Consider the following 24,302-nt stretch of genomic DNA (forward strand, 5'->3'; position numbering starts at 1 on the left):
TAAGTTTTGTCTAAGATAGGACATTGGGTCATTCGACATATTCCTAGGGAAGACAATGAAGAAGCCGATGGAGTAACTAAACTAATTCAAGAAAAAAGAGAAGGTCTTCAAGTATTTGAAGTTCCCCTTAGAGATTTAGTTTTACTATTATGTAATCTGTTTAGATTTTCTCTTTTCACCGAAATAAAATAATAATGATAAACCTGATCACACCTTTCTAACATAACTTTTCTAAATCAAATATTTTTCAAAACAAATGTTGATCTAACCCAATATCAAGTTCAAAGCAAGATTTCTTTATATCAAATGAAAAGTTTAGATTAAATTTTATTTAAAGTACTCAAATTTGGATTGAAAATCCCTACTCTCATATTATGGTCAAACTGGTATCAAGTATTTGTGTTTGATAATATAAAGAAGATTTCGTTATTTGATTCCTAGAAAATGCTATACGATAGATTTGAAGAAAACGAGATAGCTTTTTTTTTTGTAAGGGTAAAAGAAAGAGGAACTCAACACAAAAATTTAATTAACACTAATCATTTGTCATTTCATCGGTTCCTAATTGACAAGTAAACCAGATAATATTGTTTTGATATATATATATATATATATATATATATATATTTAAAAGAACAGACATATAATCTGAAGTTATTATGAAGATTTAATCCAAGAACATAGACAGAATCAAAAGAAATCCAAGTTCTAAATGCAAGATCTGCACATTTATCTTAGAAAAAAAAAACTAACTTTGAATTTGAAGCCAAACATAAAAAGTTCAATTTTCTTTACACTATAAAATCTCTTGCACCATAATGAAGTAACCTATGCCCAAAATTTCGCTCATTTAAGAGACTAAACTCATCATTCCCCCCTGCATGACCCATGGTTTTGGACCTTTAAATCTCCCATGGCATGAATCCAACATTACCCATTCCATCATCCTCAACAGGAGCTGGAAGGTTAAGATCAATTATAGTGGCAGTGGGCATCTCTGGTGAGTTTTGCTTGATCACCAATGTTCTATCTTCTGAACCTCCAACAAAATGGGACCTTTTATGACCACCCAAAGCTTGGCCTGACTTGAAAACCCTGAAGCAAAATGGGCACTGATGCCCCTTGTTTTTCTTTGATCCCAATCTTTTCTCAGCATTACCAGAGGAAGAGCCACGATGAGTATTTAGGGTTTTGCCATGTGATGACTTGGTCACTTTGTTATCAGTCGTTGGAACAATGAAACCATCATTCGCTAAGCTATCTTCGTTGTAGTCATTGACCTTTGTATGGTTAGCTCGATGTCCCCCAAGTGCCCGGTGGGAATCAAAGGCCTTGTTGCAAGTCAAACACTCATATTTGCTTGCTTTTGGAGCATTGTTGCAGAGAACTTCATGGTTGTAATAATCATTCTTGGGGTTTGATCTTCTCAAATCATACTTGTTCAAAGCTCTATTTGTTGCTTGGTTATTATCCTTCGGGAATTCAGTGTTCAAACTCTTGAATTTATTCAAACCCTTCCCATATTTTGAATCGAAGTCCTCAAAACCAGATGCATAAGTATCTGGTTCCACTTTCTTGGGCCCATCCCTGAAATACAAAGAACCTGAACTCTCAGAAGAAGGACCAGACTCAGCAGGTTGCAACTTGTTGTCCCTTTGTTTCTTCATCTTCAAGAACTCACCATTGTTAATAGTAATCCTCACATCAATGGAGGATGATTTGGCTTCCAAAATGACAGAGTTGTTATCTGAAGAGTCAGCAATTGAATTCAATCCTTTCTTATAACAGCCTGCAGAATCCCTTGAAAGCATCATCAAGCACATTGCCACCTCTTCCTGTTCTTGCTCAATCTCTGACACAGATGAAGAACCATTTGCCATTGAAACTGAGTTGTTAGAATAAACACCATTTGCTTTGTACCTTATTCTTTTGGATCTCCTCCTTTTACTTGGAGTTGATGATGTCTCAGTGTCTGACTGACTATCCATTATTAGCTTCTGTTTCTCACAAAAAACCCTCTCTTTCTCTGAATGGCAAGCCATGTGGCCACAAAGAGCTTTCAATGAATGGAAACACTTACCACATTCTTTGCAAATCATCTCCTTGAGCAATGAAGCACTGCCTGAATCAGAAAACCTCTTGGTCTTCTTGGGGTTCTCTCTCAGACCATAAGCTGCAGATTGGCCATCAACTTCAGTTGATTCAACTTCTGCAACTCTCTTGACGATTCTTCCATTGGAGAGAAGCTTGTTTATTGAGATCAGTTCAGCTGGTGATGATGGTGCTGCTGCCTCTGATTCACCACGATTATCATTGTTCATATGAGTCCTTATGTGACCACCTAAGGACTTCCCACATGGATACCTCTTGTTGCAAAACTTGCAAACAAACTTCTTCTCTTGCGTTTGTTCCATTTAAGATTCTAAATTTTCAAAAGGAAGATCACTGAAGAAAATAGAAAAAAAAACACCCAGTAAAAGAAACGAGATCAGTAGCTTATTTCTTACCTCCAATATTCAAACAATTTTCATGATGTTTGATATGACCAACAACACATCTTTCAATGGTGAAGAAGCAAAATCCAGATCAAGGAGGCAATGAAAACAGATCACAAAGTTTCTTGCTTTTGAACTTGAGATGTGACAGTTCCTTGGTTCAAGAATAACAAAAAAGAAACCAATCAAAAGTTCTAATGATTTTTGAATTTTTTTTTAAAAAAAATCAAAAGTAAATCAGAAAAGGAAAAAGATTAAACGAGATGGGTCGCTAACGGTGGCGATGAAGAGGCCTATAAGATGAAAATGAAATAAAAAAAGCCATGACTGTTTCTTTTCTCCTTTGTTTTTGTGTTGTGGTTGAAGGAGAATTCCATGCATGAAAGCAAAAAGATTCAAAAAAGTAAAGAAAGATAAAAGCAGCACGTGTAGTGAAGTGAGAAGCATTCGGTGATGGATTGAATGGTTAAGATTTCTGGGGTTTAATTTCATTTTTTGAGGATCTGATCTGAAGATCCCAACGAATGAGGAGTGTTAAAAGTAGCTGCTGCAACATCCAAACTATATATGCCTTTTACTTTGTCTTGCTTACAAGCTCACACAACTTAACTTGCTATTATTATCCAATCTCATTTAACATTGGAGAGCAATCCTTCCATTAAAGGGGTATTTGGCATCTCATGTGAATGTGATTTCGCAATCCTTTTTCATCCAATTTTCACTTCTTTTTATATTATTTTTATACTTCAACTTTTCAATCGTAGTCGTTACCAATATTAAAAAACATGATTTGTGCGCTCTCAACTTTTAATTTTGCATTTTATGTTTTTTTTTAAATAAAAATTATTTTTATATTTTTTTCTCAATTTTTAAAGAAACTAGATGATGTGGCACGCTGGGACCGCACCATATCATCTTTTTTAACATTGTTAATGGCCGAGGTAAAGTGACATTTAGTTGGAAACTTCAAATATTAAATTGATATAAAAATTCTTTAAATATCAAAAAGACCCTTAAATTTTTTCAAAAAAAGAAATTAAGCCCTTGCATTTTTTTACATTCAATTGAGTACTTGAACTTTTAAAAAGCATCAAAAAGGCCCTCAAACTTTTTCACAAAAGCAATTAATCCCCTGATTTTTTTTCCACTCAATTGGGTACTTGAACCACCCATAATTTTTTCAGTTAAAGCCACCACGTGTCACAACCACAACGTGACATGTAGCAAAAATGATAAAAAATAAAAATCAATAAAAATTATAAAGTTGATTAAATTTTAATAAAAAAACATTTAAAATTTATTAAAAATTAGAAAAAAATTATAAGAATTGTAAAATTTTATAAAAATCGTGATTTTTTTATAAAATACTTAGAAATATAGAAAAAATTATAATTTTTATAAAGTCGTAAGAAAATTATAAAAATGTAATGAAATATAAAATTAAAAAAAATTATAAAAATTTATTGTACTAAAAGAAGCATTTTATAATTTTTCTATAACTTTTATTGATTTTATTTTTTATCATTTTGCCACATGTCATGTTGAGGTTGTAACATGTGGTGGCTTTAACTAAAAAATTAGTAGTCGTTAACTTTAACGGTAAACGGTTAAAGTTAATTGTTAAAGGGTCTTTTTGATGCAATTTATAATTTTTTATGATTTTTATAAAATTTTAAAATATTTTATAATTTTTTTACGATTTTAATATTTTTTAAATATTTTTTTATTTTTTATTAAAATTTAATAATTTTTTTTAACTTTTATTATTTTTTTATATATTTTTTTTGTCACATGTTATGCCGTGGTTGTGACACGAGGTGGCTTTAACTGAAAAAAGTTAGGGGCAATTAACTTTAACGATCAACTATTAAAGTTAACGATCAAAGAGTCTTTGTAATGCATTTTACAGTTCAAATACCTAATTGAGTGCCAAAAAAAAGTCAGGAGCTTAATTTTTTTTTTAAATTTATGGCCTTTTTAATTTATTTTAAAAGTTCAAGTACTCAATTGAGTGCAAAAAAAAAAGGCTTAATTGCTTCTTTTTTTTAAAGTTTGAGGGGCTTTTTTATGCATTTTAAAAATTCAAGTACCCAATTAAGTATAAAAAAAAAAGGAACTTAATTACTTTTTTTGAAAAGTTTGAGAGCTTTTAATACCCTTAAGCCTAAAATTTTCATTCAACGCATTAAAAATAGTGCACATTAAGAATATTACCACAAGGTAGAACTAATGCAAAAGTTGATCATGTAACTAGGTAATTTGTGTACTTTATTGTATTTGTGTATTTTGTCATTATACAATCGACTTATTTTATTGTAGTAGAGCTCTTTCCTATAATAATAGTTTGTGCTGGATTTAAAGAAATTAAGAGATCTTGTTTATTTTTGTTTTATTCTTTGGAGTTGACCCAAAATTAGTTGAAGACTTAGGCTAGACGCGTGGCACATTCAAGAGACTCCACGTGGATAACAAAGAGCGACCCATACCCTCTATTCACCTAGTAGTCTTCAGCTAATCGGCCTCTTGGTTTAACCATCTATAAACTAATTGTTGATGTGAGGAGTACTTCCCCCCTTTGTTTAACTACCCACTCACTATAGATTGACAACTTTCTTCTTAGTGTGAACACTCCTTTCAATAAGATAGGACCCACTTAGGCATAATAATTTCGTATTGTATAAATGAATAACAAAATGGAGCCCACTGTGCACATCCTATAAATACCTTCTTAAACGATGAAAAAAATAAGAGGACCTCTCATTCGTACTCCATGATGGCAACCTTTTTTGTAACAACCTACCAATCACACCAGCAAATAAGAGGACCTCTCCTATAAATACCCTCTTAAACGATGAAAAAAATGATTTTTTTGGCACCTTGAACAACCTTTGAGCATTTACACTTTGCAACCTAGCCTCTAAAACCTTCTACATGTCCTCTTGCCTTTTTTGGCTCTCCACCTGTTAAGGTGAACCGGCCTCTTTCAAACCACCACAACCCCTTACTTGTTCTCCTCCTTGTTGTACTTTGTATCAACAATTGGTGTAATGAGCATGGATTGAACCATGACTTTCTCTTAGAACAATGCTCCTCTCAACCCAAAAAACCCAACTAACTCCACCAACCCAGTGAACTCCTTTGCATCGATGAACCCCATCAACCTCATCGCCCTTGAGCTCTATTGAAACCAAAACCATGTTGCCTCAACTCAACGCTTTACTGGTTCCTTCCAACCTTCGTTCCTATTCTCTCGACATTCTCCTACGATGCTATCAATTTCTCAACCTTTGCCACCACTTTCCCAACTCCTCACATCGTCCACATTACCACCTACCTATAACAAAGCCCCTCCTACCTCCTCTCAATTTCAGCCAATGTAACACCCCTAGCTACTGGAAAAAATCTGATTTGAAAATGGTTTTCTTGCACAATAGAAAATTAAAAATTTGAAAACAAACCTAGTTTGTGATATTTATAGCAATAAACCCTAACCGATTGATACTTGTTTTTTCGACTTAACGGATGCTCGTTGTTCTCGGCTTTCAACCAAACGATCTTCTCCGTTATTCTTGTACCATGAACTGCTTCGAGTATGGCTCGAACCAATTAAATCAAAACACAAAAATAGAAAAAGTTTTCTCTTTTTTATTTGGGGTGAAAACAGAAATTCTCTCTTCTTAACAAAAACCAGTAGAATTCTAGAAAAATATATGTAACTGTTGAGAATAAATTCTCTCTATTTTTCGACAAAGTAACAATCTCTCAAAGTTGTGTTTTATGCCCTGCCGGTGCTATCTATTTATAAGAAGAGAAGGTAAAACCCTTGTTGAGTTGTAGTGGTTTATTTCAAATAAAAAAATAACTTTATACTTAGAGTAGGATTGGGGTGGATGGCATACCCTAGTATTCCTACTAGGGTTGTCACCCATTTCATGTTATATGAGGGGTTTTGGGTCTTTCTCACATCGAGTCCAATTACGAGTACTTCTTGGACCTTTTGCCCCAGTACTCTGTAATGTGATCCAACCTGATTCGATTTTTCTATTTCTCAAAATAAAATTTAATATTTTATATTAAACAATTTTCTCATCCCTATTTTACTACCCTTAGTAAAATTTTGATGATTTTACCCCGGTAAATTTTTTGATGATTTTGCCCTGGTAAAATTTCGAGAAAATATGTTTAATATTTCATAACTCAACATGTTCACTATGACCGAATGATTTGTTTTCATTTTTTGGCTTCAAAACAAATTAAAAACATAAACTTATTCTTCTGATCATTTTTAATTAATCCTTATAGAATTGCAAATGGATCATTTCCATTTCTGTTTCTGGAAACCTACATTCATTTCCAAATGATTCAATTTTTCCATTTCGGAAAAAAAACCATAATCATTCTTGAATGTTTTCTATTTTTCTTTTCCTATTCATTATGTTTATTTCTATTCAAACTCGCAATTCATTTCTGGTTTCAACGAGCTAGTGGAAGTATCGATTGGACATATGTAATTAGGGCTCAAGTGATTTATAATTAAGTTTTGGTTTTTCTCCTATTAATTATAAACTCATTTAGTCACGAAGTCATTCCACTATAGTATCGTGATTGAGCTCTCCCTAACGACATACTATTACGGAAGCAACTCCTCAGTGCTTATCCAATGACCTTGTCATAATTGTGTTACCTTCATAGGATATTCTTGATCTCTTTGGGATAATATTCGCTTTCCCAATGTGATCCTATTTTATCTCATGAAAACCATTACATCTTCCTTCATGAAAAGTCAATCACTATCAAATAGCAATCAAGTCATTCATCATAAAGGCGAACGACCCGTGGCCACGTTTACTTTTCAACAACCATGTAATGCCAATAAGAGGATATCATTCACCCATGTCTCAGGATATGAATTCCACTTTTGTGAATGATGCTACATACTATAGAAGTCGTACGCCCAACGTACCAGCTTTTGGTTCCTTATCTATATGAACTCGGGTTTTTACTTACATCAAAGTGTACGAGTCACATATACATAGCCTACCCTCCATTTAGGATTTAGGTATGTCACACTATGAACATCACAAGTGAATAAATCCATAAACGGATTTAAAATCTATTATGCTTGGATCTTGTCCGATGTACTGTCAGTCACATCTATGTATTTATCTTTTGGGAGTCATCTGCTTCAATGTCCAAGATAAAACATCTCCCCAATTGGACTTGATAGAAGACATATTAGTCTTTCAATCGGTTTTTTCATTTCCGATTAGACTAAGGACATGTTTAAGTTTGTCTACTAATAAAAGTCATATTTTCGTATTACGATTCGACCACGTGATATCGCTTATTATTAGTTTAAATATTAGACAACCAATGAGCAACATTTGCTTTCATTTTACTTTGCGTGCAAAAACCATTTGAGGTAATTAGACGAAAAAATTACAAGTGTAATTAGACGAAATACTACACTTAGGGCACCAGATCTAACACTAGCCTGTCCAAGTCGTCGGAATTGAGCTATGGAATGCTATAGTACAAAACAAAATAGTTACCAACTTTTAACGGATAATTCAAGTCGAAAATCATTATCTACCATTATATAAGTCATTCAAAACAAATTTAAACATTTCCCAAACTTAATACGAGCTTACGTGAGCTCTAAAGTCAACTCGAGATAGGAAAAGGATGAAATTGCGAAGTTTGAAAATATAGGGCCGACATCGTGACAATATTTTCTCTACGTCGTGATGTCACCAAAATAATATGTCACATCACGACGTCGAACTACTTGATGTCTGGATGTCACAATCTGTTGGCCGACGTTGCGATGAGGGAAGATCGACGTCGGAATGCTACAATCTGTTTTTGACAAAATTTGACCATTTGATAATTGTTTCAGTTCAGATCATGAACTTGTCATTTTTCCAAATTTGACACTTAATTTTTTTTAAATATTATTTTTGTACTTGAATTTGACAGTTTTTTTCTTAATTTGGCATCTAAATTTTTTATACAATTTGGTACGTAAACTTGTCAAATATTATACAAATTACTCCAATATACTAATAATGTTGTTTTTATGAAGTAGCAAAATAATTAATGTATGACCAACAAGTGGCGGGTAACATAAAATTTCTTCGTTTTCTTTTGTATTTTAAATGTTCAATTAATTTTAGTTTTATTTATTTTAACATAATGAATTTATTTTATTTTGGGTTTTTAAAATTCTTGTTTTCTTATTCGATATCCATTAATTAAGCATAGCTGAAAGCACAATTTTTAAACACCAATTTTCTTTGATATTGACAATGTTTTTGTCAAATTGAAGACTTTGTGAAAATCATGTTATGCTTTAAGCATGCAGGTATTGTTCCTCTTGAATCATCTCAGTCCCAATGAAAAAAAGTGAGTATATTGTTTAGCAAAATAAAGGAAACTCCAAATAAATGTAATCATTCTTATCATTAATTCCATGTCATTTGCCGATTATACATTATCTATTTCTATCCCATCATAAAAGATTAACACTGCTAGTATTATGAAATATAACTTATATAACAAGTTTAGATATCAAATCGGATAAAAAATCTTAAATATCAAATTAGGAAAAAAATTTAAATTTAAGTACAAAATATATATATTAAGTCTTTCTTTTTCAATAGAATGAAAATTTTTAAAAAGAAAATAAGGAAGAATTCAACAAAATATTGCATTAAAATATTAAAATTATTATATGAAGTTAAGTCTCATGTCATTGTGCATGCTTAGTTTCTCAATTATTTTTCTTTTTCAGTCAGCAAAAGCCTCCTCCCTGACATAATTTCTGTCTTAAATCAAAATCTGAAAAAAAAATTCGACATAATTCCTCTGCAAATTGACCTTAACTATCTCAAAAATATCAAGGGAAATCTCCTAATTACATTACGAATGATAATTTTTCTGTTGAACTTTTCATAGGAAATAGTTAATGGACGTCAACAAAGATGAAGAATTTGTTTAAGAAAAAAACGAAAGAAAAAGATTGAACGTGCAGAGAAAAAAGCAGTATTTGATCTTTTGGAGAAGTAAAAGACAAACGAATCAAAAACGTCACTGATACTTGTCCTTGCTAATGGAACCTCTCTTTTTATCTTTTTTTCTCCAACTATGCTCTATGATTGTTGTTCTTGACGTATACCGTTCTTGACTCATCTCTTTCATCATTTTCCCAATCGCATAATCTTTTTTCTTTTTCCTTTTTGTTTCTGCTTTGGGTGTTTTCCAGTTGTTAATCGAACCCCAAAATGACTCCATATTAGCTTTTAACCAATTTCCATATAAGCTTACTCGCCATATTTTTATATATATAAAGTGAAAACTGTGTCTCTCCCTTTGTTTTCTCCGCGCCCTTTACGTTTTTGATCTTGTTTTCAACGTCCGCGCTTCTTTGTCCCTGTTTGTACTACAATAATAACACTCTTTTTTCGATACCCTTTGATTCATAATTTTTTTTTTAAAATTTGCAATGGCTTCAACAACTAGCACGGTTCAGTCTTTGATCACGAATTCTCGGTTTTCTTCTCTATACCTGTCCACAAACAAGGTCTTTTTGCCCAGTTGCCAGTTGCTCAAGTATCGGTTTTCACCATCTTCGAGATCCTCATGTCTGGCGTTTTCATCTTTGGGGGACAAAAAGGAAGCTTGGGTTCCTATGGGAATGTTGTCAGCGAAGCCGTTGACATTTACCGGTTGGAATCAAAACATGAGGCGGCGGTGCCAAGTTGAGTTCCCGGTAGCTTCTGCTGCTGCTGCAGATGCTGATGCTGATGGCCTTGAAACTGAGATTTCTGAAGGGTTAGTCACTTGTTTTTGTTGTTTGGTTTCCAAGAAAATCTTTCGGCTGATGACTTATTTTCTTGTTGGGACATAAAACTGCAGGCATGCAAAGCCTTCAAAGAGCTTTGCCGAGAGATTTCCTGCTCTAGTCACTGGTTTCTTCTTCTTTATGTGGTAAGCTATCCTAGAAAATCCATCCTTGTTCTTTGAAAAGCGGAAATTGTATGTATGTGCGTATGCATCTAAATGTAATTAAAATTCAGAAACCAAAATCTGGGATTTGATTAATTTTGAGTTCATACAAGGATGAATGAATGAACCATAATTTTTGCTTTTGCTCCCCATGAATTATCTGGTATTTCATGGTGGGTTCTTGACTGAAAGAGTTAAGCTCCTTCCCCTGCCTCTTATGTCCCAAAGCAATATGATAAAATGCTTCAACAAATTAAAATTGACACCCTTTTTATCTGGCTAAAATGGTGCTTTTTGTATTGATTTTCATGGTTCTCTCTCAATCTATGTATGCAGGTACTTTTTAAATGTAATCTTCAACATTCTCAACAAGAAGGTCTACAACTATTTCCCATATCCATAGTATGTATAAATGATGCGAGTTTATTGCAGTTTTTTTACGTTATGCTGTTCGGACTCTTCAGTTTTTTTCCTAAGTATCTGTATTATACACATTTTCGGATATGTGTATGGGGATGTGACCATCCAACTACAAGGACAAACTAAGAAAAAATTGAATGAATCCTTGTCAGATACATATCCATATGACACTCAACAGAGCACGAGTAACATAGCGAATTATATATGGCTTTTCAGAATTGTGAAGAGTTATTTCATATTCTCCCTTTCTGCAGTTTTGTTTCAGTTATACATCTGGTAGTTGGAGTGGCTTACTGTCTGGTTTCTTGGTCTGTTGGCCTGCCAAAAAGAGCAGTAAGCTTAGTTTTCTCAGTTCTTTGCTGTTTGATATTAGATTATATGGTGGATTTCCTCTAAAACAAACACAATTTCTTCCTATTTTACCAGCCAATAGATAAGGAGCTCTTGATTCTACTGACTCCAGTGGCTTTCTGCCATGCCCTTGGACATGTCATGTCCAATGTATCATTTGCAGCTGTTGCGGTGTCCTTCACTCACACTATTAAAGGTAAAATCATCTTTGAAAATGGCAAAAACATCAGTTATCAACCTAATTTTTCTTTAGGATTAAACATGTCTTTGCACTCAAAAGAGTTGTACTTATTTGTGGATAAACTCCAACTTGACAAGTCTCAAAGTTTATATTGGTTTAATTCTTGAAATGTTTCTAGTATCCATGTTCAACAATATTGATATAGGTACGATGATATAACCCTTCAAATACATGGAGTAACTTAATTGGTTAAACTCGAGATATACTTGTATCTAACACTCATATTTGAGATCAATTAACACTGTAGATAGACATAACTAGTGACAATTTTTTCTTTGATGCTGTTACAGCTAGTTTTGTTGCTATCTAAGCAGGAGTGTAGCTAAGAGGGGGCAGGAAGGGGCTTGGCCCCCTTACTAAATGGACTAATAGCAACTTTAGTCCCTCCCAGTTACAAAATATTTAATTTAAGCCCTATTTATATAAAATTTTTACTTTTGGCCCCCCAAAACTGAATTTTTGGTTTCGCTCGTATCTAAGTCTTACTCGGTGTGAGTGCCGAGTAAGGATATATGTTCAGTAAGATTATAATCAATCCATGTTTGAATATGTGCTGCTAACATACTGTTGTTTCAAATATTAGAAATTGTTTATAAGTAGCCTAACATCTTCAACTGTAATCTAAATTCATAATCCATACTTCCTAACTGCAATCTCATGTTCTTTTTTTCCCACAGCCTTGGAGCCATTCTTCAATGCTGCTGCTTCTCAGTTTGTTTTGGGCCATCAGATTCCACTTTCTCTTTGGCTTTCATTAGCTCCAGTTGTTATTGGTAAAGATTCTTTTTGTTTTTTTTTTCATGTGAAACAACCCTACCTCTTATTTATCTTTGCTATCTGATGTTATATTCTGCTTCACCTTTAGGAGTATCAATGGCTTCACTCACTGAACTTTCTTTCAATTGGACCGGTTTCATCAGTGCAATGATTTCAAACATTGCATTTACATACAGAAGCATATACTCAAAGAAAGCAATGGTAAGAGAAGGAACTTTCACTTCACCTTTATACATATAAACCCCGGATTCCTCGTTTTTCTTAAAATTACATATTCGTATTCAGGATGCACCTGTATTTGACGTTCGCCCCAGTTAACATAGCTTTGCCTTTATATTTGACAGACAGGGATGGATAGCACAAATGTTTATGCATATATTTCTATAATTGCCCTCTTCTTCTGTCTCCCACCTGCAATATTTGTAAGTAAATCAAAGATGAAAAAGGGTCTTCACCATGTTTTCCGCTTTGATTAAACTAATTTTATCACTAATGATTTTGGTAACATGGAGCTGATTTGAATCCAGATTGAGGGCCCTCAGCTGATGCAATATGGTTTCAGAGATGCTATTGCCAAAGTTGGCTTAATCAAGTTCTTGTCTGATCTATTTTGGATTGGAATGTTTTATCACCTCTACAATCAGGTATGTATTGCATAAAAAAATTGTAGTAGTACGAGAATGAAGGAAATAGCTGAAAATATCGGAATTCAAACCGTAAATTCGTCGAATGGTTGGAAACTAATGTCGGGTTTCGAACCGTAAATTGGTTGAATGTCATCAGGTTCATTCCTTCCTTTAGTCAGAATTTGAACCGTATAACTTAATCACATCTCTTTAAAATGATTAATTGAATCAACTAAATTAAATTCCGAGTTTAATTAGTCAACTTGTATTCCAACAAAAGGAACAAAGGGTTGATATAGTGAAGTAACACAATGAGGTGAAATGCAGCTGGCTACTAATACCTTGGAAAGGGTTGCACCACTTACACATGCAGTTGGGAACGTATTGAAGCGAGTTTTTGTAATTGGCTTCTCTATCGTCGTTTTTGGTAAGTTTTTTCCTCACATATCATATGTTTATGTTACTCCGATATACAGGTTTTCACCACGACTATAATTGTATATTTTGTATCTGTCAAGACACATATATAAAAAAACATACATAAATTTTAAAATTAGACTGACCGAATCATGGAATCAATCAATCTGATTGGTTGGACAACTAATTCATTCACACTTCTATCATATAGTTTAACAATAATAAAAAACGAATCTTTTGGCCTTTCAATTTTACAAAAAAGAAGAAGTTATTTTAGTCTTTTATTAAACTTTTCGTCTTTTCTAGCCATTGAACTTTCATTTTTATCAAATCACTCCAAAATGGATGAAAAAGTTGTTTGTTAATATTTTGATGTCATACACATTTTTAATCATTTTAGTAAATTTTAATTTTAAAAATTATTTTTATAGTTTTTGAGTTTTAAAATTAAAAAATTTGATTAAATCTTGACATATTATCCATGCGGTAATCCACGTGTATGCCACATTAGCAAAATTTAAGAACCTCATTTTTTTCTTCCATATTAGGGTGATTTGATAAAAACAAATTTTAAAATAAAAAAGGAAAAAATTAAATAGAAGGTTAAAATTAATTTTAGATTTTAAACAAAAAATTTAAAATATTTTTTATTATGTTTTGGTTCAATTTCATCTTTGGTTTTTGTAAATGTAAATTTTCTTTTTTTTCTTCTGATTTTTTATTTGTTATGATTTTTCTTAATTATGATTATTTATATTTTGAATTTACAATATGGTTGGTTGAATTAGGCTTTGCTTCTTATTACTTGGGGGTCAAAAGTGCTTTCCAAACTATAACCAAGGTTTTAAGGTTAAATAAACAACTTTTGAAGTAAAATTGCTTTTGAAAAATGTTTTGATTTAGAAAAGCATTTTTAGAGTCAACTCTTATTTGTAATTCAATGTATTTTATGCAACATTTATATATGGTATGCAATTATTTCTCTATTAAATATTATTTCAAATAAATTTATAATGGTTATATTTTAATATTTAAAATATAGTTTATATATTCAAATTAAAATATAAAAATAATTATTAATAATAACTTTAAAATATTGACAATTTATAATTTATATATCGAACTATTAACAATGAGTTATAATATTACACACACAAAAAAGTATTATAATAAATTTGTTTATATTTTTACTAAAATGTAGTAATATTAATAAATAAAAATATTATTTTTAAGATGCAAAAAAAAATTAAAACAATACCAAACACATAAATTATAAATAAAATTTTACAAAAACACATTTCAAAAACAATAAGATGTGATTGAATTATTTACTGATAATTTGATGGAATGCAGGCAATAAAATCTCCACCCAAACTGGGATTGGAACTGCAATAGCAATTGCAGGAGTGGCCATCTATTCCCTCATTAAAGCTAATATGGAAGAACAAAAAAGAGTAAGCTCTTCCCCACCCATTTTTTCTTTTTATTTCTCTGATAAAATGCGGATTTAAATTGATGATAGCCATTAATTTTACCCCTTTTGCTTTTGGACCGCTGATTATTATTTTCAGAAGGCTGCTTTAAGTGCTGCATCGTGAGAAGCTTGGATGGTGGGTTTGGGAAATGGGAAAGAATAAGACCCCAAATTTTCACATGCATTTATCTTAACAATAATCACATTTTATGATACCACCCACATTGCAAATTGTCTGTAATAATTTTATTTTTTATTTTTAATAAAAAGAGAGAACTGATTTTAAATTTGAAAAATAGAGGGACTCAATTTCTAGAAATAAAAGTATAGAGACTAAATTTTAAATTTCTAAAAAGTATAGGGAGATAATAAATTTTAACCATTAAAGTAACCAACCCAAACATGACCTACCACTATTCGCCCAACCATGTAAGGGCTAGTTTAGCAATACTTTTAAAAAGTGTTGTGGAGAACTGCTTTTGAAAAATTTGGTTTAAAATTTAAGTATTTAGCATTACTGTCAAAAAGTACTTTTCAAAAATAAAATATCCATTTTAGACATATTATTAAGTAACAAATATGCATTTAAATAATATTTAAATTAGTTAATATTATTATATTTTAGTAAAAATATAAAAATATTATAATTTGTTGTTAATATTTTAATATATGAAATATAAATTTTAAATATTTTAAACAATAAATATTAATTATTTATAAAATTTAATTAGAATATATAAACTATATTTAAATATAACTATTAAATATTTATAATTAGTATTTTAAAAAATTATTTTAATTGATAATTTTAACACATTTATAATTAAATATTAAGAAAAAATAAAAAATACAATATTATTAAAAAAGTAAAAAAAATAATTAAACACTAAAAATATTTTTAAAAAATTTTTAAAAAATTCAGCTAAAAGTAACTTATTTAGGACCATTCCTAAACCTTTACAAGTAAATGCCAAATCCCTAAAGAGCTCTGGGAATTCTAAGCCACAGAAAACTTGAGGGCCTGAGGCAATGGCCAATGGTAAACAAAGCTTTGCTTCTTTCGTTCTCTCAACTTCTGAAAACTCCTGCAATCCGAGTTACCGAGTTCCCCACCAATGGCGTCCACCTCTACTCTCCAAGCTCCATATTCTCTCTCCCTCAAACCCCAAAACGTGACCCACCTTCTTCATGGCTCGAGAGCCGCCACGACGAGAGCCAGGAGCCGAAGGAGAACGTACAGTGGGGCGGGCGTTTTTGCAGCAACAACGGGTCCAAGCAAACCCCAAAGACCTCCTCCAGGAGTCGATACCAGAATCCACTGGGATAATGAAGATGAAGGCTGGATTGGGGAGTCATCCAATTCCCGGCAAACCAAGGAGAAACTGAATCCTGAAGAAGAACAAAAGAGTCTCCTGGGTGAAAAGTTTGCTGATTTGCTCAATGACTCCTCTGATTCTCATTACCAGTGAGTCTTTTCTTCCCATTTTTCCTCCCACAAGTAGCTAAGATTCCCAGGCTTAGTATAATTGAACATATCAGAAAAATAATATGAATTCAAGAATCCAAACACTCAAGTGTGATTGATGGAATCTAAATCACAAGTTATTCGAATTGAAAATATCTAAAATCTAAATTCGAAATAACATAAGCGAGTAGTTCGAAAAGACCCTAACTCAAGATAACTCGATCCAAATATAATTTTAACTCAAATCTCCCAGAAATTTTAAAAATTGAGTCTGAGTTTAGGAGCAAATCCCCATTGGAATTTAATCCTCTACTTTAAATTACATGAATTTAGTTTCTTTGATTTAAAAATTAAATCTGAATTGATAACATTGGTAATTAGCTTCTCTTAAATATGAAGATGTATCAAATGGACTTCAATTTCCAAATCTAACAAGTAGGGCTAGAGGGATGGGACTAAATTCTTGAAAATAAAAAGTAGAGGGACTAAATATCAAAATCTTGAAAAGTACAGAAACTGGGCATAATTAAACCTAATTATGAGCTAGCAAGTTATATAATGCAGCCATTGATGGAGATCTGGAACTTAAGATTATTCTTTGAATGCTATATGTCTTAAGTCCAATAAAACAATGATCATTAATGAACAGGTTCTTAGGAGTCTCAGCAGAAGCCGATTTGGAGGAGATAAAAGCAGCTTACAGAAGGCTGTCAAAAGAGTATCATCCAGACACAACTTCGCTCCCATTAAAAGCAGCTTCGGAGAAATTCATGAAGTTAAGGGAGGTTTACAACGTTTTGAGCGACGGAGAGAGCCGCAGTTTCTATGACTGGACGCTCGCACAAGAGGCCGCCAGCCGTAAAGCCGAGAAACTGAGGATGAGATTGGATGATCCGTACCAGCAAGACGTGAGGAACTATGTACCGAAACCGGATAAGGTCGACCGCCTGGGCGGGAGGAACATGGAGCTGAACGATCAGGCTTTGTCGGCCCTCACCTTCGATGCTTTCGTCATAATCTTTGCGATTTGTTGCATCGTTTATGTGCTTGTGTTTAAAGAACCATATTACTAGATTGACTGATTCTATACGTATATGTTGGCATATGTAGCTGAGGAGTTCGGAATGGAAGATTCTGAGAATTTGTACATAATGTTCATTGAAATGAATCTATAGTTGTTAAAAGAAGAGTGTTTTCATAACTGAATTCAATCACATTACTTGTCTTTGTCATGAACAATCGATGGATATAAAATTCTCTAATGTGCAGACCAGGAGCAAAGTCAGAACAATTTTTTAAGGGGCCGAATGAAATTTTAATTTTTTATAGTCTATATATTTATAATTTTTAAATGAATAAATTAAATTTTTATAATTTTAAGGTGGTGAAAGAGTAATTTTACTTTTACAAATTTAAATTCTTTTAAAAAATTTAAAGGCCTAAATAACAATTTTACATTTTAGGGGGGCTAGGGCCCTTGTTAGTCCCGCTAGATTCGCCTCTGGTGCGGACCTTCTGTAACACCCCTAACCCGTATCCGTCGTCGGAATAGGGTTTCGGAGTATTACCAAGTAACCGTAATTAAATCATTCATTTTCAAACATTTAAAAAAAATCATAATATAATTCATCTGCATATTTCAAGCATTGCTTCAATTCACCATACCATACTATGGCTTCAAACACAAACACATGTTTACATAAATACTAAACCAACATTACACTTATAACCTCATTTACTATCCATCCACAAAATAGCTATCAACTAAACATCCTAGGTACATGTCGACACAAAAGATAAACATCACCACATTTGAGTTTGGGATCGTTGTTGGATGATAAATCGGTGATCAAAAGTGAAGTGCCTAACCTGCGCACGGAGAAACAAAACCATGCGCTGAGTAAAACTCATTGACATTTTTATAATCCAATCATTTAAGGACAAGAGAATACAAAATGCACAATTGAAATATAAACACGTATTAATGACTAAGATCACAACTATCATATGTCAACCTTTTGAATTCATACATATTAGCACATCATTGCAACATCATTTCGTGCTATACTCAAATTTGCACATGCTAACATTTTTTATTTGATTAACAATGTCCTAATTCACACAATTGCTATATAAATAGCTATTCACATATCAAATCACAATTGTTTATACGTTGGCATTAGCCATTCAATACTCAATTCATGAGTACATAACTCATGTATCTCATTTAGTCACAACATATCTCATTTTTATGTTTCAAATCTCTATCTCATTTTCAATTCGCATGCAATATTATCCAATATCAATTATAGAACCATTTTATTTAATTACCGCTATTAACATGACTCGGACTCAGACGGATACACGAATCCAACCAACACGCCAGTTTGGCACCCAGTGCCTCATCAGATAAATTCGAAATAATAACTATGCCCAACGCTATATACACTGACACCCAGTGTCTAATCAGTTAAACCGAAGCAAATTGGCACCCAGTGCCTCATCGACTCGAAGTCGAGGAAATTCTTGAACTCTTCCTATCCTATGGCATGCCATCTATATCTGACTCAACCCGATACAGTTAATAGGATTTAATTTCACATTTCAAAAACAACCAATATCCAACATAAAATTTTCATATAATCACATATACACATTAATTCAATTCAATCTATAATAATCAATATCCAACTTTCACATTAGCACATATATTCCTTTCAATTCAATAATCAATACATTCATAATTTATATATCAATTCAATCCATTTCAATCAACTATCCAAATGTTAAATACTCACCTAAAGCACTTACCATATGCATTAAATCGAATTACAACAATTAACAACTAGGTTCGGATTATAGAAATACAAACCATGAATTCTAAGCTATTTGATGTTGATTTTATCATTCCCTTTTAGTCGAGGATTCTAATACGACGTTGCTACTGAAATTAAAACAATTAAAATTCATCAATACAACACAATTCAATTTCATATTGAATATTTCAATTTTTACTCAATATTAGCCTAAATTCCAATTTAGTCTCTAAACCGATACTAATTTTTATTCTTTACATTTAATTCTATATTTTCATACAAAATTCACTTTTAAATAAATTTAACTTCCTATTTTCACTTAAACCCTAAATTTTGAATTTTTCACAATTTAGTCTCTATTACTCAAAATTTACAATTTGTTCTACAATTTAATCCTTTTCTATTTCTTGCTTAAAAATATATCAATTTAATCCCTAATACTAAAACTATTCAACATTAACAACATTTAAAATGTTAACAATTGATAAAATTTCAACATGGGTCGGGTAGCCCTAGGTACTGGAATTCCAAAAATATAAAAATTATAAGAAAAGAGACTAAATTAACTAACCAATTGACCTTTAAGCCTTAGAAACCCTAAGGCGGTGCGTTCTCCTTCTTTTCTTCTTTCTTTTCTTTCTTCTTTTTACTATACTAAATATTATTATTATTATTATTATTATTATTATTATTATTATTATTATTATTATAATGTAATATATATATACACATTTAACTTAATAATTAAGATTTCTTAATATTATAACAAAATTTTATAATATATGCCGTCCACTATATATATAGGTATAATTACTACATTGGCCCTTTAATTAATTTTTAATTTATAATTCAACTTTTAACTCAAATGCGATTTAATTCTTATACCTAATTACTTTTAATTCAAGTAAATTCACTTAACCAAAACCTAATTAATTACACAACTAACTTTGTAAATATTTATTAAAAATATTTACGAGTCCAATTTATGGAAATGGAGTCCCAAGAATATAATTTCCGACACCCTTGACTATCAGGTCGTTACACCTTTTCTCCCCATGCTTCACTCGCTCATTCAAACATACATCTGTTCTTGAGTTACTTGTTTATACTTGAAGGCTGAATTGAAATTCGAAAAAGCTTAGATAAAAGTACTAGGACAAAAAAAAAAGAAAAGATTTCAATAAAAAAAATAAACCCATATAGATTTGCTCAAGGATAGGTTATCTATTCAAATTTGAAGGCAGGCTCGAAGTTTGAGAGAGTTTAAATAAAAATATTAAAATAAACAACAGACTTAGGGTGGGTTTGGATGGGCGGTGTGGGGTGGTGCAGTTAGTTTATTTTTTGTCTCACGCTATGTTATCTAATCTCATTGCTGCCATTGTTTTTACACTAAACACAGGTTAGAGGCGAATCTAGGGGGCCGGCAGGGGCCCCGCCCCCCCTTAAATGTAAAATTGCTATTTAAGCCCCTAAATTTTTTTAAAAAATTTTAAATTAGTAAAAGTAAAATTACACTTCGGCCCCCCTAAAAATTTTTTCTAGTTTCACCTTGCCACAGGTAAACGCACCGTCATCCAAACCTACCTTTTAATTAAGAAAAAAAATTAAACCTATTTAAAATATTTGTTGGGTTTGGACTCTAATATTAAAAGCTTGAATTTAGCTCAACTTAAAAGTTTAAATAATCAAGATATCATTTATGTCCTTTTTACGATTCATAAAAACTAATCTTTTCGGGAATTTTTGGTTCCCAATAATGTATCTCCAAGATTCAAACTTGTATTATCCCATTAAAGCATCGACGAAGCTAGAAAATTTTTTCTGGGACGGAATTAAATTGTATATTTTTTTATGATAGTAAAAATACAATTTCACCATTTTAATAATTTATATATTTATAATTTTTAAAGAATTAAATAAAAAATTTATCATTTGGGAGGCCAAAGTGTAATTTTACATCAATTATAAAAGAGGTTAAATGAAAAATTTTCTATTTTAAGAGGGTCGAGGCCCCTACTAGTCCCCTAACTCTGCCTCTACATGATAGTATAATGTGCCTTTACTACAATACCCAACGTGTATATATATGTATATATCAGTTATAATACATTTTTTCCGTTTATATGATATGAAAAGTTAAATATATTATAATATAATGTAAATTATTTGTGTTGAAAAGTTTAAAATATGAAAAATATATGTGACGAAAGGAAGCATCATTAAATCAAACAATACATAATTAAATGTAAAAGAGTCCAATATAAACATGATTTAGCACGCCAGATCATAAGATACTTGTGTCAGCTTGAGTTATAAATTAATGGGCTAAGTCCATGCATGTGGCATTTAGCTGTATACTTGTGCGGTGGGTCTTAATTTGGCCAAACATGTAATTTTGAATACGATAATGAAAACGACACCAAATTAATATAATACATTCAACACATGATGTAATATAAATGTTTTGCGTATGTTTTGATGTCCCTTTCTCAAAGCAACCACAAAACATCAAATTTCATTCCCTTACCAAAGTCTTGTGCTGCCCTTTGGCTCACACCAATCACCTAACCACATCTCCCACTTTGCGTCCATAAAATGAAGGACTTAAATTATGATATTCATTTTAAGTATAATACCAGAAAGTAAAACAAGCAACACCCACGGACACGGTGGAAGCTGCGACAGCGCATCTAGAAAAAGATCTAAAAGAACATAAAGGGTCCTGAACCCAATGATAGGACAAGTTTGGGCTAAACAAAAAAAAGGGCTTTTGCTCAGCTTCCCAGAAAATAAAAACATACATGCAATGAAATAGACTTTTGTCTAGGGTGTTTTTTAAGACATAGTATATTTGCCGTAATAAAGAAACCCAGATTCCCTAGAATTTGAATATCATCTGTCAGCACCACCCACCGTCATCCTTTTGTTTTTTCTTATTGTTTTCTGAAATCTACATCTCTTTTTCTTTCTTTCTTCTGATCTGCTCTCTTTGATTTCAATCAAGTTCAGCCATGGCTCCTTTAGTTTGTCTAGTGCTTTTCTTAGCCATGACTGGCCATTCAAGTAAGTTCCTTGCTCTCTCTCTCTTTTTCTTTTCTTTGGGTTGAATGCAAAGAATAAGAAAAGCCCATTTTTTTTTTCACTAGGAAATCTTTCGATCTTCATTGTAATTTTTTTTATAAAAAAAGGGGTTTTTTTTTTTTTTTTGTATTTTGGTTTGCAGGTGCGACTTATTGTTTATGTAATGATGGAGTGGGGGATCAAGCTCTTCAAACGACCCTGGATTATGCATGTGGAAATGGAGCTGATTGTTCTGCAATTCAACAAAATGGTGCTTGCTATAATCCCAACACTGTTAAAGATCACTGCAATTATGCTGTCAATAGTTATTTTCAAAACAAAGGTCAAGTTACAGGAAGCTGTGATTTTGCTGGCACTGCTTCAGTTAGTGCCAACCCTCCTACAAGTAAAACTCCCTTTCTTTTACCAAAATTTTCTTTCTTTTTTTCCCAAGTTAATTGTTTTTAAAAATAATTTCTTTGTTGTTTTTGTAGATATTCCCTCCACTTGCACCTATCCATCAAGGTATGGTTATTAGATCTCAACATTTTCAACTTCTTGACCATGCAGCATGCACTGAGATCTCAAAATACATGGTTCATTCTTTTTTAAGCACCCATTATGTTCAATATATTAAAAGTTTTTTGTTGCTAAATGTTATGCAGTAGCACAGGCACAACCCCGGCCACCACTCCAACAACTGCCGGGACTCCAACGAGTTTAGGCGGTGGCACAGGTACCGCCTTTAGCCCAACAGGAACAACAACAGGCATCAACGAGCCAAATCATGCTGTTGCTCTCTTCACAAGCATTAACAACATTTTGTTCACGTTTTTCATCACCCTTTGGATTGTAATGCAGGGCTGTCTTTGATGTAAAGGAGAGTTGTATATTAGATTTTGGCATATAAATAAAATATAATTGACATTGTTGGGTTTAGAGATATATGAGCTAGAGTCAAACCCTTCTCTAGGTCCCTTTCTTTTTGTGTGAAAAAATGCTTTGGACTTTGATTCCCTTTTGATTAGATAAACTTGGGTGTCTACTTTTTAGTTTCTTCTGTCCGTATATATGTAGATAGAGAGTGGTGCTGTTTTGGTCGAATTGGTGGATACCGATATATACCATGTCTTAAGCACGGGGTTGAATTACATAAATTCGAATTCCAAGTAGACATGTCCATGGGTCGGGCCGGGCTCGAAAAAATTTTCGGCCCGCCTCTTAGGCCCGGGCCCGGCCCAACCCGAAATATGGGCTTGAAATTTTGTCCAGGCTCGGCCCGGAAAAAATATCATAAGCCCGAGCCCGGCCCGGCCCATTTTTAAAATAAACATTAAAAAATTATTTTAAAAATAAAAAAATAAAAAAATATTTTAAAAGTATTTTAAAATTAAAATTAAAAAATAAAAATAAAAAAATATATTTATTATATTCGGGCCGGGCCGGGCCAAAAAGTGGTGCCGAGGCCGCCCGTTTTTTAAACGGGCCTCGTTTTTTGCCCAAGCCCATATTTGGGCCTATATTTTTACCGAATCCTCCCATATTTCATGGTCGTCGGGTCAGGCCGGCCGCCGACCCATGGACGAGTCTAATTCTAAGTGAATATTAAGCGCGTTTGATAAAAAGCGAAAAAAAAAAAAAGAATTTCGTTGGTTCATGGACTGTAAATGAACCGAGTTTAAACCAGTGGATTTTTTCATGTTCGTCAAGAAATTTAAAATTTTATTTGTTTTCGTTTGTTTATTTAAAATTATGTGTGTTTATATTTGTTTATTTACGATACACGAACAATATTCATAATTAATAAATAAATAAATAAATAATAAATATTATTTTTAGGTATAAAATAGTCAAATATAAATATTAGTAATTATATTATAAATTAAAAAGCATACAAGTCATAATATTTTTATTTATATATATTAATAGAACAATAAACAAGCTTTATGTTACATCAAAAAATTTAAATTAACTTATCAAATTCTCTGTCTTTTGACACACTTTTTCTCTATCTTTTGACACGATTTTTCTTCTAGACTATCTCCTATTTTATTTTCTTTAATTTTTCTATTATGGGTAACCTGCTTGTCTTTTTCCGTAGGAAGAAAATGGAGGATTCAATTGTAGGTCTTTCACTGGATGATGAATAG

At 32.2% G+C, this 24,302-nt stretch overlaps 4 protein-coding genes across 4 annotated transcripts; 3 read left to right on the plus strand and 1 right to left on the minus strand.

The window, feature by feature from the left end:
• Positions 1–902: 902 nt before the first annotated feature.
• Positions 903–2,414, minus strand: LOC105771371 (uncharacterized). The gene has a single exon (XM_012592811.2). The coding sequence runs from the start codon at positions 2,412–2,414 to the stop codon at positions 903–905; it is 1,512 nt and encodes a 503-aa protein (XP_012448265.1).
• Positions 2,415–9,516: 7,102 nt separating this feature from the next.
• Positions 9,517–15,104, plus strand: LOC105771372 (triose phosphate/phosphate translocator, chloroplastic). The gene is made up of 12 exons (XM_012592812.2): positions 9,517–10,328; positions 10,413–10,484; positions 10,839–10,904; positions 11,177–11,255; positions 11,349–11,469; positions 12,192–12,287; positions 12,380–12,492; positions 12,636–12,713; positions 12,819–12,935; positions 13,245–13,344; positions 14,688–14,788; positions 14,906–15,104. Exons 1-12 carry the CDS (start codon positions 10,000–10,002, stop codon positions 14,930–14,932), a joined length of 1,299 nt encoding a protein of 432 aa, XP_012448266.1. The 5' UTR covers positions 9,517–9,999; the 3' UTR covers positions 14,933–15,104.
• Positions 15,105–15,767: 663 nt separating this feature from the next.
• LOC105771373 (NAD(P)H-quinone oxidoreductase subunit T, chloroplastic) lies at positions 15,768–17,460 on the plus strand. The gene is made up of 2 exons (XM_012592813.2): positions 15,768–16,273; positions 16,923–17,460. The coding sequence occupies exons 1-2, from the start codon at positions 15,924–15,926 to the stop codon at positions 17,344–17,346; spliced, it is 774 nt and encodes a 257-aa protein (XP_012448267.1). The 5' UTR covers positions 15,768–15,923; the 3' UTR covers positions 17,347–17,460.
• A 4,294-nt stretch (positions 17,461–21,754) lies between these two features.
• LOC105771375 (PLASMODESMATA CALLOSE-BINDING PROTEIN 3) lies at positions 21,755–23,097 on the plus strand. The gene is made up of 4 exons (XM_012592819.2): positions 21,755–22,155; positions 22,316–22,558; positions 22,647–22,677; positions 22,818–23,097. The coding sequence occupies exons 1-4, from the start codon at positions 22,104–22,106 to the stop codon at positions 23,023–23,025; spliced, it is 534 nt and encodes a 177-aa protein (XP_012448273.1). The 5' UTR covers positions 21,755–22,103; the 3' UTR covers positions 23,026–23,097.
• The last annotated feature ends 1,205 nt before the right edge of the window (positions 23,098–24,302 follow it).

This window comes from Gossypium raimondii, chromosome 5 (genome assembly GCF_025698545.1).
Source record: "Gossypium raimondii isolate GPD5lz chromosome 5, ASM2569854v1, whole genome shotgun sequence".
Lineage (NCBI taxonomy): Eukaryota > Viridiplantae > Streptophyta > Magnoliopsida > Malvales > Malvaceae > Gossypium > Gossypium raimondii.